General features: G+C 43.8%; 1 protein-coding gene across 1 annotated transcript in view; it reads right to left on the bottom strand.

Moving 5' to 3' along the window:
* The window catches only part of LOC124116075 (putative carbonic anhydrase-like protein 1), a 155,009-nt gene extending 134,717 nt beyond the window's left edge, over positions 1-20,292 (bottom strand). Inside the window, exon 1 of the mRNA XM_046477285.2 lies at positions 20,092-20,292. Coding sequence (XP_046333241.1) covers positions 20,092-20,167 — 76 coding nt within the window. The 5' untranslated portion in view covers positions 20,168-20,292. The remainder of the gene's footprint in view (positions 1-20,091) is intronic.
* Positions 20,293-20,636: the final 344 nt, after the last annotated feature.

Below are 20,636 nucleotides of genomic sequence, written 5' to 3'. Positions count from 1 at the left end.
TGCAGGACGAAAGGACCCGCTCACCTCCCGCTCACCAATCGACAAAACCTCCCATGTGTATTAAAGTGTAGAATATCGCCCACATCCTTGTAGCGAAAGCGATCTGTGATTACAGCTACTGGTTAAATAGGGCGCGGGCCCCACCCTCGGATAGATGTCCCGGAAGTCAACTGAATCAAGGACCGTGTATTTGACTTGGTTGGGCGATTACCACATTAAACCGTCATGGAATGATTTCATGTTGCTGAAAAGTTAATACAAGTGTTGCATATTGAACCCCAGGATAATTACAGGTGGCTCAATACTTTGAAACAAATTGGTACTATGTGCTGACTTTAACGAAAGCGTGTTGCGAGCGAATGTGCACGCGTTGCGATCGCATAGGAACGCGCTGAGATCGTATCAGAACTCGTGGAGAGCAAATAGAAACGCGCTGAGATCGAATGGGAATGAGTGCGTGAGTGAGTTGGGTTTACCGCCGCTTTCAGTATTCCAGTTATATCGCGGCGTGTCAGCTTAATGTAGGAGAAAGCCCGAAGTGATGCAGGTCTCGGACGTTTACCACTTCGGTGAAACCCACGAGCACGGGTATGGTGCTGACAAACCTAGAAACATAATCGGGGCGAACCGGGATTCGAACCCACAATCATAGGTTTCTGGCGTGCCCAAGGGACGCAACACAGCGAATCGCGGCGCCTTAGACGACTGGGCCCCCCGTGCCCCCTTCGAATGGGAATGATTAGCAAAGGAACTGGTTGATTTGATCAGGCAAAGGTTCATAAAGGATTTCACAGATACTTGATTCTGACATGCGTAAGGAAAAGGTATTACGAGCGTAAAGAAGGAGTTGCAGGTGAACAGAAAAGAGTCGCGAACGAGCAGCGCGAAGCGTTCAGAGCGAAAGTTCTAAATTGCCTCTTTGAATATGTGCGTAGAATGTATAGTTGCAAGGTTAGCGTCTAAATAAGTCTAACAGTGCGACAACTGAGGTAAGCCGATGTTGAAGTATCAAAGCGCTTTACCAAGGGGAGACCAGAGCGCGTGAGGCATAGATGCAACAAAGACCCTATCGATTGGCCGAGAGAAGACATAGATCTAAGTGATGGCCAAGATGAAACTCTACAATAACGGAACATTAGGGCAGGGGCGGAGAGGGCATCTATTATGCATGCGTCCACACACTCGGTAAGCGATATTTATCAGCAAACACACACAATAGTGACGCCTTTAATGAAATAAGGTTGAAAATAGGAATTATGCTACTCGCGTCACGCGAACTTCATATATATCTGAGTATGAAACATCATTACCGCGGTCCAAGGCAAGTGTATGAATTGATATGTGCCAAGGGATATCAATATTTAATGGAAGCTCATCTGGGTCAAGCTTAGTCGAATCTGTGATGACCTTCTTGGCGGAATTTGCAGCTGTTTAATAACTGAACAAGATGCATCAAACTAATTTATGCTATTGTTCATGTAATTTTAAACATTTTCGTTCGGGTGGAGATTTATAGACACCAAGAAACATCATTACTTGAACAGACATACTCGATTATCCACAGTGACTGTATAAAACCCGTGAAGATCCGGGGTAGAATAGGTCTTCAGCAACCCATGTTTGCCGTCAAAGACGACTATGCTTGTCGTAAGAGGCGACTAATGGGATCGGGTGGTCAGGCTCGCTGACTTGGTTGATGCATGTCATCGATCCCAATTGCGTGGATCGATGCTCATGTTGTCAATCACTGGATTGTCTGGTCCAGACTCGATTACTTACAGACCGCCGTCATATAGCTGGATATTGCATCGATGCTCATGATGTCAATCACGGGATTATCTGGTCCAGACTCGATTACTTACAGACCGCCGTCATATAGCTGGAATATTGCTGAGTGCGGCGTTAAACAACAAACAAACAATAAATAGAATACGGTTTGAAGACCCTCTGTTTGGTTATCAGTGCGGGTCCACAGTTGGTCTCACTAAGTTCATATTTTAACTGAACGCGTGGCCTAAGTAAATTTGTTTAAGTACTGAACACGTGTATTGACACATTTACTGAACATTTACTTAACCCTTGTCTTGACACACTTACTGAACGCCTGTCATGACACATTTACTGAACGCTTGTCATGACACATTTACTGAACGTGTCTCTTGCCACTGACTGAACGCCTGTCATGACACATTTACTGAACGCTTGTCATGACACATTTACTGAACGTGTCTCTTGCCACTGACTGAACGCTTGTCATTACACATTTACTGAACGTGTCTCTTGACACTTACTGAACGCTTGTCATGACACATTTACTGAACGCTTGTCATGACACATTTACTGAACGCCCGTCTTGACACATTTACTGAACGCCCGTCTTGACACATTCAATAAACGCCCGTCTTGACACATTTACTGAACGCCCGTCATGACACATTCACTAAACGCCCGTCTTTACACATTTACTGAACGCCCGTCTTGACACATTCACTAAACGCCCGTCTTGACACATTTACTGAACGCCCGTCTTGACACATTTACTGAACGCCCGTCATGACACATTTACTGAACGCCCGTCTTGACATATTTACTGAACGCCCGTCTTTACACATTTACTGAACGCCCGTCTTGACACATTCACTAAACGCCCGTCTTGACACATTTACTGAACGCCCGTCATGACACATTCACTAAACGCCCGTCTTGACACATTTACTGAACGCCCGTCTTTACACATATACTGAACGCCCGTCATGACACATTCACTAAACGCCCGTCTTGACACATTTACTGAACGCCCGTCTTGACACATTCACTAAACGCCCGTCTTGACACATTTACTGAACGCCCGTCTTGACACATTTACTGAACGCCCGTCTAGACACATTTACTGAACGCCCGTCTTGACACGTTTACTGAAAGCCCGTCATGACACATTTACTGAACGCCCGTCTTGACATATTTACTGAACGCCCGTCTTTACACATTTACTGAACGCCCGTCATGACACATTCACTAAACGCCCGTCTTGACACATTTACTGAACGCCCGTCATGACACATTTACTGAACGCCCGTCTTGACACGTTTACTGAACGCCCGTCTTGACACGTTTACTGAACGCCCGTCTTGACACGTTTACTGAACGCCCGTCATGACACATTTACTGAACGCCCGTCTTGACATATTTACTGAACGCCCGTCTTTACACATTTACTGAACGCCCGTCATGACACATTCACTAAACGCCCGTCTTGACACATTTACTGAACGTCCGTCATGACACATTTACTGAACGTCCGTCTTGACACATTCAATAAACGCCCGTCTTGACACATTTACTGAACGCCCGTCATGACACATTCACTAAACGCCCGTCTAGACACATTTACTGAACGTCCGTCTTGACACATTCACTTAACGCCCGTCTTGACACATTTACTGAACGCCCGTCATGACACATTCACTAAACGCCCGTCTTGACACATTTACTGAACGTCCGTCTAGACACATTTACTGAACGCCCGTCATGACACATTTACTGAACGCCCGTCTTGACACATTTACTGAACGCCCGTCTTGACACATTTACTGAACGCCCGTCTTGACACATTTACTGAACGTCCGTCTAGACACATTTACTGAACGCCCGTCTTTACACATTTACTGAACGCCCGTCTTTACACATTTACTGAACGCCCGTCTTTACACATTTACTGAACGCCCGTCATGACACATTCACTAAACGCCCGTCTTGACACATTTACTGAACGCCCGTCTTGACACATTTACTAAACGCCCGTCTTGACACATTTACTGAACGCCCGTCATGACACATTCACTAAACGCCCGTCTTGACACATTTACTGAACGCCCGTCATGACACATTCACTAAACGCCCGTCTTGACACATTTACTGAACGCCCGTCATGACACATTCACTAAACGCCCGTCTTGACACATTTACTGAACGCCCGTCATGACACATTCACTAAACGCCCGTCTAGACACATTTACTGAACGTCCGTCTTGACACATTCACTTAACGCCCGTCTTGACACATTTACTGAACGCCCGTCATGACACATTCACTAAACGCCCGTCTTGACACATTTACTGAACGTCCGTCTAGACACATTTACTGAACGCCCGTCATGACACATTTACTGAACGCCCGTCTTGACACATTTACTGAACGCCCGTCTTGACACATTTACTGAACGCCCGTCTTGACACATTTACTGAACGTCCGTCTAGACACATTTACTGAACGCCCGTCTTTACACATTTACTGAACGCCCGTCTTTACACATTTACTGAACGCCCGTCTTTACACATTTACTGAACGCCCGTCATGACACATTCACTAAACGCCCGTCTTGACACATTTACTGAACGCCCGTCTTGACACATTTACTAAACGCCCGTCTTGACACATTTACTGAACGCCCGTCATGACACATTCACTAAACGCCCGTCTTGACACATTTACTGAACGCCCGTCTTGACACATTCACTAAACGCCCGTCTTGACACATTTACTGAACGCCCGTCTTGACACATTCACTAAACGCCCGTCTTGACACATTTACTGAACGCCCGTCTTGACACATTTACTGAACGCCCGTCTTTACACATTTACTGAACGCCCGTCTTGACACGTTTACTGAAAGCCCGTCATGACACATTTACTGAACGCCCGTCTTGACATATTTACTGAACGCCCGTCTTTACACATTTACTGAACGCCCGTCATGACACATTCACTAAACGCCCGTCTTGACACATTTACTGAACGCCCGTCATGACACATTTACTGAACGCCCGTCTTGACACGTTTACTGAACGCCCGTCTTGACACGTTTACTGAACGCCCGTCTTGACACGTTTACTGAACGCCCGTCATGACACATTTACTGAACGCCCGTCTTGACATATTTACTGAACGCCCGTCTTTACACATTTACTGAACGCCCGTCATGACACATTCACTAAACGCCCGTCTTGACACATTTACTGAACGTCCGTCTAGACACATTTACTGAACGTCCGTCTTGACACATTCAATAAACGCCCGTCTTGACACATTTACTGAACGCCCGTCATGACACATTCACTAAACGCCCGTCTAGACACATTTACTGAACGTCCGTCTTGACACATTCACTAAACGCCCGTCTTGACACATTTACTGAACGCCCGTCATGACACATTCACTAAACGCCCGTCTTGACACATTTACTGAACGTCCGTCTAGACACATTTACTGAACGCCCGTCATGACACATTTACTGAACGCCCGTCTTGACACATTTACTGAACGCCCGTCTTGACACATTTACTGAACGCCCGTCTTGACACATTTACTGAACGTCCGTCTAGACACATTTACTGAACGCCCGTCTTTACACATTTACTGAACGCCCGTCTTTACACATTTACTGAACGCCCGTCTTTACACATTTACTGAACGCCCGTCATGACACATTCACCAAACGCCCGTCTTGACACATTTACTGAACGCCCGTCATGACACATTTACTGAACGTCCGTCTTGACACATTTACTGAACGCGAACGTGGAATGACAAGATTACAGGTCAGTATACACCCTTGCTCTTCGACAACAGAGCAAACTCTAATGGACCAGCATTGAAGGAGACATGGCCATTGCAGACCGAATTTGAAAGAACGAATATTTTACCGACTGGCTATCTACATCCGCCGTTCCACAACATCCTCTTCAAAAGTAATATTTTATTTTCTCACCTAAAAGGTATTATAGTTCATACCCGGCGATACTCTACAGTCATGTTGTTATTCCGTATGGTATATACATTAATTTAGTTAAAACCCACAGGAGGTGTATAACAAAAGTACGATTTTACACTGATCTGTGCCATTTAAACACCAATAGTGTTGAAATTTACTCATGTTTCTGTGGGGAATCCTGCTAATAGGAAACGCGTAGCTCTCGTAAAAGCAGGTAGGTTTGTTTAGCCAGTCTAGATTTACATAACCACAATACCAAAAGCGCCCATCCAGACTCCAGTCAGAGGGATTTACACACCAAATACGAGAAAATAGTTTTGCTAACATTCACTCAGACATTGTTCTACAGGGGTGCGACAGTAAGGTATCATCCATCTCTTTCAAAGCACTGCCAGACGATATTCATACAAGCGACACCAGTGAAAGCCGTGTTGGCGGACATACAACAGATATGAGTGGTGCCATACTGCGTATGAAATCAGAGCACTTAAATCCACGTAACTCCAGAGATTAATAAAAGCTCTCCCAATAAAATCAGTCTAACCAACACAGACCATATTCATCCGGTCAACAGAGAATTACATAACCCATTTTTCTCTTTAATGTTCTTTCCGACGGACTTAATCTGTCTGGGTCTATGAGCGTTCCCTTGTAGTGGTTCGCGGTGGTGTAGACTTCCATCGTCGACGATGGCGTGAAACGCCGTGAATTACTAATACCCGGATAGCTGCAAGCCGCTGAAACGTTTCAATAATCAGTCGGCGAGATACATGACTGCCACTTTAGGATGAGTATAATCAATTTCTGAGACTATTGCAGGCAAATTTATCAATTAAACGTAGTCGGAGTGATGAGGAATAGGATTCTCTATAGCGTGTACACATGGAGTAAGCGCACCGACAACGATCGTCAGTGTTGGAATCTAAGAGACAGGTCGATATGGTTTCTCTTGTGAAAAGGGACTTTTGCAACATTTGCTGAAGTTAAACGAGTGTAAGTAAACGTTGCACTGGTGCGACGTGGTTTCGACGTCACGGTCATCAACCGCATACAATGTGCCGTAAGGCGACAAACGGGGACAGGGGAAAATATAAAATTGGGACAGGAGGGTGCATTACGTGTTGTTGATTAAATAGAAAATAGATTTATGCCTGGTCGATATGGGATGTTCGTTGTGATTAATTGTAGTTTATGTTACAGATGGAACGTCAAGATGAAATTGATCTACTCTCCATGCAACTTTACAAAGACAATTATATACTTTGTCAGTACGTGTACTGATTTAGAGTCTTTGTCGAACCTACCGATTCGATTGATATCCTCAGCAGTAATTATGTGGGAGATTTAACGGCGTACGACGTAGGTTCTAACCCAACCCGACCGCCTCCGTGGTGTAGTGGAGAGCGGAAGGTCGGTGGTTCGATCCCACAGCTAAGAGATGGTACTTGTTGTTACCCTTCCTGACGCTCGGTATTAAGGTCATAAAACAACGACTGTTTGTATCGGAGTCAGTATACAATGAATGAGTGGGTCATCCATGTTCAACTGCGGCATGGTATCTCAGTGGGCTAGCACTATAAGTCTGGCATTATTCCGGACTGGTACAAGCAGACGCACGCACGCACGCACGCACGCACGCACGCGCTACATAAGTGTAATAACATTGAACGCGACGTTAAACCCATATTTCACCTCTCCTCTAATCTCAATCTCCCTTCGATTATGACCCTTGGTTATGTGTTTCACGAAGGTGTGAACGCCCAAGCGACGAGTCGCGTCTCTTCCAACCACAACCTCACACGAGTTATACAACAGAAATGATGTCACTTACATGTACAATACTTGAATTATACTGCTCAACGACATTTCATAAAGTTCAATGTATCCTGTCACAGCTGTGTACAACAGGAAAAATATGCTCCCTCGTTATGGCAACAGATTGATCTATATCGGCAAATCAATCTCATTTCAAAGAGACGAGGGGCGGTTGGGTAGCCTAGTGGTTAAAGCGTTCGCTCGTCACGCCGAAGACCCGGGTTCGATTCCCGACATGGGTACAATGTGTGAAGCCCATTTCTGGTGTCCCCCGCCGTGATATTGCTGGAATATTGCCAAAAGCGACGTAAAAGCATACTCACTCACTCACTCACTCAACTAGACGACGTCTGAAAATGTATAATACGTAGTGTATAAAAACATAAATTGTCGTCTAGAGCACACCAGGCAACATGACGACAAACAAACGCTCAGGATTTCAATCTCCGTTTGAATATTCTGGTAAATCATAAACATGGCGGTACGATCAATTCGCAGTAGGCTTATGGCTCATGGAATACGGTCTGAACCCGTGAAGATCTGGGTTAGAATAGGTCTTCAGCAACCCTGTCCTGTCGTAAGAGACGACTAACGGGATTGGGTGGACAGGTTCGCTGGCTTGGCTTGTATGTCATCTTATCCCGATTAGACCGCCGTCATATAGCTGGATATTGCATCGATGCTCATGATGTCAATCACTGGATTGTCTGGTCCAGACTCGATTACTTACAGACCGCCGTCATATAGCTGGAATATTGCTGAGTGCGGCGTTGAACAACAAACAAACAATAAATAAATAGAATATGGTTTGAAGACCCTCTGTTTAGTTAACGGTGCGGGTGAACGGCCATACATGGGGTACATCCGACCGTATTCATCTGGTAATAAGCCTAAAACTGATCTACTTTTAATGGAGAGTTGGTAAATAGTGTTTCACGCCGCTTTTAGCAATATTCCGGCAAAATCACGACCAGGAACACCATCATCTGGTTTTACACATTGTACCCATGTTGGGATTCGAACCCAGGTCTTCGGCGTGACGAGCGAACGCTTTCAACACTAGGCCACATCCTTGCCCGTTAATGGTGATACACTCATGCAATAGAGTGATAAACAATCTTTGTTACCTTGAGTTAACGATATCCGGGGGTCACAAACCACTTGACTTGAATGAATGGGTAAATGGTACATGTTTTTCGGCCTCCTTGTAATAACTATTCTGTATCGATCCAAAAAGCTGAGAAGTCTAAGTGCTACTCTCTGTTGAAACTCTTATAACTTAACATAGTCATAACGATTTATTATTTTTCTTGTGCAAGCCCAGATCAGAATTTAATCGCACCCAAACAACAAAATGTCCCACTTTGAACAGTACTTCAGTTACATCAAAGCGTATTAATTGATATGGACCGCCCGAGATTAAAAGGGCTTAGTGAGTGAGTTGGGTTTAACGCCGCTTTTAACAGTATTCCAGTTATATCACGGCGTGTCAGCTTAATGTGGGAGGAAAGCCCGAAGTGATGTAGGTCTCAGACGTTTACCACTTCGGTGAAAACCCACGAGCACGGGTATGGTGCTGACAAACCTAGAAACATAATCGGGGTGAACCGGGATCCGAATCCACAATCACAGCTTTCTGGCGTGCCCAAGGGACGCAACTCTGCACAGCGAATCGCAGCGCCTTTGACGACTGGGCCACCCGTGCCCCCCAGAAGGGCTTAGACATTTACCACATTAGTGAATTTGCACGAGCTGAGGAATGAAACTGACACACCTAGAAACATCATAAGGCAGAATCTGGATTCGAACCAAATAGCACAGGTTCCTGACACCTCTAAGGGACGCAACTCTGCACAGCTTATTGTGGTACATTAGACGACTGGGCCACCCGTGCCTAAAAACTAAAGCGAACAAAACACAACTGGAGATCGTCTCGCATAGTTACATGTAGATCCAGCTCAAACCAATAGTTCAGAACAGACGTTTTTGAAAATAATATTCATACACGGAAATTCGTGCCTAAACTAAAGCGAACAAAACACAACTGGAGATCGTCTCGCATAGTTAAATCCAGCTCAAACCAATAGTTCATAACAGACGTTTTTGAAAATAATATTCATACACGGAAATTCGATTTTCCGAGTATGTTTTCGTCAGCCGCCATCACACAAAAGACCTAATGATATAACGTTGCTGTGGACATACACACGATCTGTAGACTGAATAAGTAGCTATTTTGCCCTGGTAGTCTACTAAAGTCAGATGGGTGAAACCAATGGTAACAATCACCGTCTATATTACCTGGGCGAAGAGCATTGGCATTGATTAGTCATTTGGGATGAAACAACTGTCGTTAGGTTTCTATCAGAAATGAGAAAGTCATCCAGGTCAATCCCTTAGAATACCTTATACGCTTTCCGCATGACATGACGCTGCCATTCAGGCTGAGAGCTCATTAAGGGAATTGACAGTTATCTTTGAAGATACTTTGTTGTATTGAGTAGAAGAGCCATCCCAGATGTAGACTGAGAAACTTGTAACGAGCAGAGCTACTAAGCTACTGTGGCTACTGAAACTAGACCTATGGTTCATCACACCGCGATGTGTCGCATTATTTTATCGGATGAGTATATTTGATCAGTATGTGATTGTATTTAACGTGTGAGTGTGTAAAATACAGTAAACTACGGTTATAACGAACTCAAAGGGACCACTAAATTTAGTTTGTTATAACCGTAGTTCGTTATAAGCATATATACAGCATACCTATAGAAATAGTCGGGACACAAAATCAGTTCGTTATATCCGTCAGTTCGTTATAAGCGTAGTCGTTATAAACGTACTTTACTGTAATCAAAACGTGACAAAATTAACGTGAACATGTAGATCAAGCGCAGCGACAATGATAGTCAGTGTTGGAATATAAGAGACAGGTCGATATGGTTTCTCTTGTGAAAAGGGACTTTTACAACATTTGCTGAAGTTAAACGAGTGTAAGTAACGTTGCACTGGAGCGACGTGGTTTCGACGTCACGGTCATCAACCGCATATAACGTGCTGTAAGGCGACAAATGGAAACAGGGGAAATACATAATTGGGACAGGAGGACGTATTACGCGTAGTAGAATAAATAGAAAATAGATCTATGCCTTGTCGATATGGGATGTTCGTTGTGGTTAATTGCAGTTAATGTTACAGACGGAACTTCAAGATAAAATTGATCTACTCCATTATAAAACTTTACAAAAACAATTATAAACTATCCGAGTTCGTGTGATTTAAAGTCTGTGTCGAACATCAGATTTGACTGTTATTCTACAATAGTTCAGCATTAATTAGTGTCATATATATGCAAAATAATTCGTAGGTTCTAGTCTTGATCTGACCGCCTCCCTGGTGTACTGGATAGAGCGTTTGATCGGTGAACGGAAGGTCGGTGGTTCGATCCAGCTGTTAAAAAGTGGCACTTGTTGTTACCCTGCCTGAGTCTGTTACAGAGCTAAAAGCTTGACATGACGCTGCCATTCAGGTTGATATTATATTATGAGAATAAACAATTACCTATTCAGGCACTGTGTTGTGTTGAGTTGAAGAGACAACCGGAAACGTTGTCACGAGGAGAGCTACTCAGATACTTTAAAGCTACTATGGCTACTAAAACCAGAATCACACTGTGCTGTGTCGGATTACGTTAACGGTAGAGTATATCTTTGATCAATATTCCTACGGCAACAATGTTGAGACAGGTATTGTATTCAACATACGGGGTGGTTGCATAGCTTAATGGTTAAAGCGTTCGCTCACGCTGAAGACCCGGGTTCGATGTATGAATCCCATTTCTGGTGTCCCCCACTAAGATATTGCTGGAATATTGCTAAAAGTGGCGTAAAGCCATACTCACTCACTACGGTTATAACGAACGCGCTTATTATGAACTGGCGGACATAACGAATTGTTTTTTAGGACCCTGCCATTTGCTGTATATATGCTTATAACGAATTACGGTTATAACGAACTAGAATTTGTGGTCCCTTTGAGTTCGCTATAACCGTAGTTTACAAAGACATTTGTACAGTTAATAAACAGCAAAAATAACCATATTCTTATCAGACTTGCAGTTTTTGTTTATAAGATATTTGAAAGAAGGATGATATATTGAATATTAATAAAACCGTGTACATTGTCTATTCAGTTCCAATATACAAGTAGTGCTCAACGACGAATTTTCCTGCAACAAAATGTCATTGTACCATTGGCCTCATGGCCACATATACGATATAATCCTATTTGTCTGTCTGTCTAAAGATCGACCACAGAGGTGTGGAACGTTATGTATCAATACTATTGGGGCCATCAACTGCAATACACAGAGGCTGTGGGGATACGGCTGTGTTGTGTTACAGTCACTGTATCATGTGGCAAGCATAAACGGATTGAGTATACAGAGTGGGTTAATAGGAAGACGACTTCGTCAAGAGATCAGTCTGTTATAGCCAGTGCAAGAGGGTATGGTTTGTGACGATTGAAGACAGCTCAGTAATATCATAGTGTTACACTAATAGTGGCGTTGAACGCAACTCAGCCTATCAAGAACGGAAGATATGCACGTTTCGTTTTATTATTCTGCAATCCATTTTTAGTATTACCCGCTGGCCCGGCCCGGTCCGACTTTTCTTGGCCCGACTTTTAGACAATCCCCCCAAAGCAACGACTCGCAATTTGGCGTAATCACAGCAAGAGCCAGCCTTCATTCTATGTGTTTAAGGGACTCACGGAGTTGCTATACTAAACTGGTGATGAACTATCAGAAGGCGCTAATACTCCTTCATTCTATGTGTTTAAGAGACTCACGGAGTTGCTATACTAAACTGGTGATGAACTATCAGTTGGCGCTAATACTCCTTCATTCTACGTGTTTAAGAGACTCGCGGAGTTGCTATACTAAACTGGTGATGAACTATCAGTTGGCGCTAATACTCCTTCATGCTATGTGTTTAAGAGACTCACGGAGTTGCTATACTAAACTGGTGATGAACTATCAGTTGGCGCTAATACTCCTTCATTCGTTCAACAAAACAAATATTCACGAGCCATACTCACGTCATATGTGACGCAGAAGGTTTGATCATGGGAGTAGTTTGAATGTCAATTGCGCCGGATGGAAATCCGCCAGAGCCTCATCAAGTGATGCGCGAGAGCCTCATGGAGAGGCGCGTCAAATGAGTACACAAAGAGCAATGGTACTATGGCGTGACCACACACAGCCAGAACCACACCGAGTAGCTGGTTATCAGACATGAACACATAGGCTGTGGAGATGCAGTGACTATTACACAACACAGCCGTATTATGTGGCAAGCACAAAGGGATTGAGAAAACAGAATAGGGTTAATAGGAAGACGACTACGTCAAGAGATCAGTCTGTTATAGCCAGTGCAAGAGGGTATGGTTTATGACGATTAAAAATAGCGCGGCGATATCATTGTGGTACATCAATAGTGGGCCCCCCTATCCATCCTTTGTCTTTGATAACCGTTAAGATTTGGGGTAGAATAGGTCTTCAGCAACCCATGCTTGCCGTAAAAGGCGACTGCGCTTGTCACAACAGGCGACTAACGGGATCGGGTGGTCAGACTCGCTGATTTCGTTGAAGCATGTCATTGATCCCAATTGCATGGATCGATGCTCATGATGTCAATCACTGGATTGTCTGGTCCAGACTCGATTAATTACAGACCGCCGTCATATAGCTGAAATATTGCCGAGTGCGGCGATAAACAACAAACAAACAAACAATTGTGGTGAAACCCAAGAGGCACGGGTATGGTGCTGACAAACAATGAATCGTTATCAGCGTGAATTGGGATTCGAATCCACAATAGAATACATGGACGTGTAGCTTTAATACCTCATTACATAGTGGTTTGTTTGAACACAGAGACAGAAAGGCCTGCACACCACCTTAATGGCGTTCCCTCGTGGTATCTATGGCAACCCTTCAGGACATTTGCATATTCCATAGCGACCAAATTTCCTTTTCCCTAAGGAAATTATGACATCGACGTTTCAATAACATTAAAAAAACCACCAAAAACAATCATCTTTCACCCATAAGCATGGAACGACAAATAACCTGGTATAATCTTTCTGTCTGAATGCAAATTTCTTGTGTCTCTGGCGTTTCTGTACAATTAGAAAACGTTAAATCCACTGTCCTAAGACAGATTTCGCAATCGTCTGGAGTACGAATGACCCTGTGGACGTAATTTGATGCGTGGACTTGCGTCCCTTAGTCGTGCCAGGATCTACTGAGTGTGGGTTTGATTCTTAAATGTGCCCCGCCTATGATCCTTGGTCTGTCAGCACCATACCCCTGATTGTGGCTTTCCAATCGTCTGGGGTACGAATGACCCTGTGTTCGTAATTTGATGCATGGACTTGCGTCCCTTAGCCGTGCCAGGATCTGCTGAGTTTGGGTTTGAATCTCAAATATGCCCCGCTTATGATCCTTGGTCTGTCAGCACCATGCCCCTGCTTGTGGCTTTGCAACAAATGAGGCAGCGTTCATTGCCAACGAACTCCTTCACTTCCGGCTTTACTCTGACAATCCACTATATAACTGAAATGATGTCGAAAGCAGTGATAAACCTAATTCAACCAGTCAAAGAAGCAGAGGAGGTAGGATAGCATAACGGTTAAAGGGTTCGCTCGTCGCACTGAATGCCCGGGGTTCGATTACCCACCTGGGTACAATGTGTAAAGTCCGCTTCTGGTGTCCCTCCCTTGATATTGCTTGAGTGTTACTAAACGAAAGCAGGCCCGTGAAGATCCGGGGTAGAATAGGTCTTCAGCAACCCATGCTTGCCGTAACAGGTGACCATGCTTGTCGTAAGAGGCGACTAACGGGATCGGGTGGTCAGGCTCGTTGATTTGGTTGATGCATGTCATTGTATCCCAATTGCGTGGATCGATGCTCATAATGTCAATCACTGGATTGTCTGTCCCAGACTCGATTATTTACAGACCGCCGTCATATAGCTGAAATATTGCCGAGTACGGCGTTAAACATCAAACAAATAAAAGAAAGCTCTTTCTCAGTTACATCACTGAAAACAGCAATATTTCAAAGTTTGAACGACCTTGCAAGTATAGGTTTCACTCACTCACCCACTCACTCACTCACTGCAAACAGCAATATTTCATTAAAAGTCTGAATGACCTTGCAGGCAGAGCTATTGCTGATCGGCATCTGAGAACGGCTGGATTAGCGTTTTATGTGTGTGTCACGGAGCGTGAAGAGTAACCGCTGATTGGCAAGATCGTGCCGGTATTCAGCAGGACTACACGCGAGTACTGGAACTGCACATACAGAATATAGCATTATTGGATATTTCTCCGTTGGGATGTCGTTTAGAGTCTAATGGATCTGCGCATGGGAGTGCAATGAAATAAAACATCACTGACGACCGTTGTTCGAATTTGTCCAAGGTTTATACAGTACAATGGCCTTCTATAACTAAAATTTATAGATTCTGGTGTTTCACGTCTTTTAGGTGAACTCATTGATTTGCCTCCATAATCCACTTTGACCACTGATTTCTCATTAGGATTTCATAAAATCCACCGACGTGTCAAACTGGAGTTCAGGTCTAGCTTAATCTGGTAATACCAGGCCGTTCTGTTCACCCCATCTTCAAAGTACATTCATATGATAATGAATATATGCAACTGCCTTCCAAGTAATTAGTTTCCCAAAATCACTGCTTCACACGGCTCACGCCAGTTGTGACGTATTTCCACCAGCGCTTGTGAAATACCCCACTTTTCTTATTCAGATTGCCAATTAACCGTATCAATTATGGATAAAAAGCTGCCCCCATTGAGTTCATTGTTCGTTCGTGCCTGAATGCATCTACAGAAAGTCTTGTCAGAGATAATTAATAAGTCAATCAAGATATTCGCTGCCCTGCGAGACATGGTTATTGAAGGGAATGATTGGCCGAGTGGGGAAATGCGCTTTGAATATGTGATGGGCAGGTAGATTAGGTACCGGCAGTTGTGTTCTGTTGGACGACAATGTCGGGCTGTTGTTGCTGATGTCGCGGGGGAATGCTGCCAACTACGCCGACTGTGACATTATTAATCCATCAACACGTAGTATGACTATACTCACGGTGAAGATGGGGACGGCAATTTAATCACGAGTGGAGTTAGCTCGTGGCATTTGTCTACGTTATTTCCATGAACGTATTTTGTATTGCTGCAATATTTCACGGAGTGTATCTTCTTATAACATGTCTGTGTCGCCGTGGATGAATTTTACATGTAGTTATGCGCTAGCTTTATGAAATAATTATCTATTTCTTGAAAAGAACCACTTTCGGTTTATATGTAAAGGAGGAGTTCCACTAGGATTTATAATCAGTGTCAGGTTATTGCATTTTCGTATTGTGAAAGGCTGGCAAAATATTTGAAACCTCAAACGTCTCTCAAAAGTCAGGCTGACAAAATGTGTCACTGATGGCATCTAATCGCCTCATTCGACATATTAACACCTTCCATTAGAACATATCAAACATTATATTCAGTCGAAGAGAAGAAGGTCCGGGGTTCGATCCCCAGCCGTGTCATACCAAAATACGTCAAAAGATGGTACTTGTTGTTACCCTGCCTGGTGTTCGGCATTAAGTGGATAAAACAAGACTCGTCTCGGAGTCAGTATACTGTGTCTGAGTGGGGTATTCATGTTTAACTGCGGCGTGGTATCTCAGGGGCTAGCACTATTAAACTGGCATCAGTCCTGACTAGTGCCACCCGTGAAGATCAGGGGTAGAATAGGTCTTCAGCAACCCATGATTGCTGTAAAAGGCGACTATGCTTGTCGTAAGAGGCGACTAACGGGATCGGGTGGTCAGGCTCGCTGACTTGATTGATGCATGTCATCGATCCCAATTGTGTGGATCGATGCTCATGACATTAATCACTGGATTGCCGGTCCAGACTCGTTTTGATACAGACCGTCGTCATATAGCTGGAATATTGCTGAATGCGGCGTTAAACAACCAACCAACCATCCTGACTAGTGCAAGCCGCCACATGCACCTCACCTCACCTCACCTCACCTCACCTTATTTCAGTCTCTAAGAAATCGGGTAGGCATTTCAGAAGACGTAAGTCACGCTCTGGATCTCAAAGTCAGGTTTACACGTTGTTATTAGTGCAATTTGTGAAATTGAGACAGTATCTGTGCCATCAAGGTAATCTCAAACTTCTAGATTGATCTACACCTGACAATTTGAGTTCGCAGACACACAGATAGGTTTTGCTCAAAAACGCTGACAAAACACACTCCTATTACACTGGAGTAAGGAGGCGCAGTTGTCAAGCGAAAACGCTTTAAGTCTTGACTCGAAAATGTCAAGTGATGGGGCTATTTGGAGGGAAATTGAGACCATTTGATTTATAATTGAGTCTCATAAGTACTGATTAAATTGGTGAGCCTTCCATTCTCAATTATCCAGCCTACCATCTTGCTATGATAATGGCATGGGAGATCATTCACTGGGTAACTGAATACTATGGTTTAATAAATGCTTATGCGCATATTAAATGACTGGAAATGGATACATATGAAATATTGAAAGTTCTAAAAGGCCGCAGCGACTGATGTTGATGTTGTGATTGATATGAAACCTCCAAGCGTCAGACAACGCTCCTTCATCATCAGCCCCATCTTCCAACTGTTGTAAAATATTCATGGTTTCAAACCGAGATAGCCGGTTTCAGATGTCATATGAGAGTTTTCAATATTTCAAGCATGAACCTGGCGGGGATTGGGTACTGTGCGGAGCGACTGCAGCATCACTGATGCTGTAAAGCCGCATAACAACACAGGTAAACCCGAGGTGATACCAAACCTTTCGATGAGATGATTCTGTATGTTGTGGGCGCGATATCAATAAGCTTTTGTGCTAAGTTCTACATATTAATCGATTATGATATGTTTTATAATATGCCAATAGCATGTACAAAACTTGCGCACTGATAATTTTATATGAGAGGGGTGAGATTAAGGGGTCATGAAAAAATAGGGGTTCGCCGGTATATCAAAACTGTATTCATGATTATTCTATTAATCAAGTAAATAAGGTCTTAATTCGAACATTGATTAGGGACTGGTCAATTAACATAATATAATGTTACAAAAAACGTGTGTGTGTGTGTGTGTGTGGTGGTCCTAATGAATGCTAAGGTTAAGTTGAGTGAGTGTTGTGTAACGCCGCACTGAGCAATGTTCCAGCTCTATCACGACCGTCTGTATATAATCGAGTGTGGACCAGATACACATGTGATTGGTCGCAATTGAGACACGACGACATGCAGTCAGCTAAATCACAAATCTGACCACCCGATCTATATTTAGACGGCTCTTGTGCTTGCTTGTTGTTTAACGCAGCACACAGCAATATTCCAGCCATATGACGGCGGTCTGTAAATTATCCGGGTTAGAAGAGGTCTTCAGCAACCCATGCTTGCCGTAAAAGGCGACTATGCTTGTCGTAAGAGGCGACTAACGGGATCGGGTGGTCAGGCTCGCTGACTTAGTTGATGCATGTCATCGTATCCCAGTTACGTAGATCGATGCTTATGATGTCAATCACTGGCTTATCTGGCCCAGTCTCGATTATTTACAGGTGGAATATTGGTGAGTGTGGTGTCAAACAACAAACAAACAAACTAAATCAATAAGTGAGTGAGTATGAGTTAAATTTAAAGTCACAACAGCAACATTTCGGCCATATCGTGACTTTTAAAGGTTAAACATATCAGAAACATTTTATCTAGCCTGTCAACAAAGAACATTAAAATAACTAGATTTATTATAGATTGATATTTAAACCTAGCATGTAACCATAAAATTACATCACATTACAAAACAATACATCACAAAAATGAGCTGTAGATGGCCAGCAGTCCAAGTTAGGCGACCATATCAAGTGCGGTGGGGATTAACGATACTTCTGCTACCTGCGCGGTTCAGGTGACTATGCTTGTCGTAAAAGGCGACTAACGGGATCGGGTGGTCAGGCTCGCTGACTTGGTTGATGCATGTCATCGATCCTAATTGCGTGGATCGATGTCATGATATCAATCACTGGATTGTCTGGTCCAGACTCAATTATTTACAGACCGCCGTCATATAGCTGGAATATTGCTGAGTGCGGCGTTAAACAACAAACCAAACCAAAAAACCTGCGCGGTTCCCAAGTAGGATTTACACTATTCCTTCGACCCGTGAAGATACGGGGTGGAATAGGTCTTCAGCAACCCATGCCTTAAAAGGCGACTATGCTTGTTGTCAGAGGCGACTGACGGGATCGGGTGGTCAGGCTCGCTGACTTGGTTGATGCATGTCATCGTATCCCAAGTGTGTGGATCGATGCTCATGTCAATCACTGGATCGTCTGGTCCAGACTCGATTATTTACAGACCGCCGTCATATAGCTGGAATATTGCTGAGTGCGGCGTTAAATATCAAACAAAAACAACAACTCTATTCCTTCAGCCTCTGGTTAAACATTAAGATGACAGATATTCTAAGTTTAAGACAACGGTAGATATAGATATGCTTTGACTGACTTGGACTTACGATACCCTCTCAATAATATTACGCTTCTTAAACCCCCCATCGAGGGCACAGCCACTAAATCAATTAGTACTGCAACACCTAGCGTCATCAATTTAAATAATTTAGGTAAATGTTTGAGTGCACAATCCGCACCTTCGCACACACTGTTTTGATGCTTTTTAGACAATGACTGACAGGTATTTGATTGTTGTAGTTATCCCAAATCATGTTGCATGGACATAAAAGCAATATACGAACATCTAAGCTTAGTGCGAGTTGGTTTCTTGCGCCGCATTTAGCAATACTACAAAAGGCGACTATGCTTGACGTAAGAGGCGACTAACGGGATCGGGTGGTCAGGCTCGCTGACTTGGTTGATGCATGTCATCGATCCCAATTGCGTGGATCGATGCTCAAGATATCAATCATGGGTGGTCTGCTCCAGACTCGATTATTTACAGACCGCCGCCATACAGCTGGAATACTTCTGAGAGCGGCGTTAAACAACAAACAAACAAAAGAAACAAATATTACAGCTATAGCTACAGACACAGGACACAAGACAGGAGCTTCAAACATCGTATCCACGAGGGCAATCGAACCCGGGCCTTGGGCGTGAAGAGCGAACGCTTTAACCGCTAGGCTATCATACTCACGGCCTCTTCTAAGCTTGGACTCAAGCAATGACTTAATAATACCTTCAGATTGGTTATCATATAGCGATGTTAACTGTCCATGAGCATTTTCTATCAGTACTTTTAGCGTTTAAGATGACTGTTTCAATTAACTCTCCAATTTCCTAACTGGACACGTGAGGTGTGTGTGTGTGTGTGTGTGTGTGTGTGTGTGTGTGTGTGTGAAAACAAGGGGCACCTACCTGATGACTGGTTAGTTGTCCGAAGCGATAAGAATATGAACACAAGAGAAACTCCAAATGTCAGAAACGCGTCCATGGTTCTTCGTGTCTGTCAGTCCATACGATCAACTGGTCCGCCAGTTCACTACTCCACAGTCGAGTTAATCGTCTGCAACACGCCGCGCACTCTGACCTCTGCGCGCGAGTCAATACTGGATGTGTCCCGCTCGGCTATTGGTTCAATTCTTCGGGAAGTCAGATGAACAACTGTCAGTCAAATACTGATAGAGTTCTCCTGTTTAAGAGATAGCGAGGGCGACTCGTGGCTCTGTCCGACTGATGACATCGTTTTCCACGATTCTTGACTCTGGAATCATTGTGGTAATTATGAACGTTGACTTAAAACCGGTATTGATCAATGCGACGCTGCGATGGTCCACTTCCAGCTCTGATGTGCAGCGGTAGAGTGCACGTCCGAATATTCCCGAACAGGCGGGTAATAAATGATTTTTTTTTATTATAGTCTCGTTTAGGGATGGTTTTAACTTGGCAGAGAAATTGATTCA

The sequence above is a fragment of the Haliotis rufescens genome, unplaced genomic scaffold (genome assembly GCF_023055435.1).
Source record: "Haliotis rufescens isolate VD_foot unplaced genomic scaffold, xgHalRufe1.0.p SCAF_23, whole genome shotgun sequence".
Lineage (NCBI taxonomy): Eukaryota > Metazoa > Mollusca > Gastropoda > Lepetellida > Haliotidae > Haliotis > Haliotis rufescens.
Note: the sequence above shows the minus strand (reverse complement) of the source record. Positions and strands in the feature narration are given on the sequence as shown.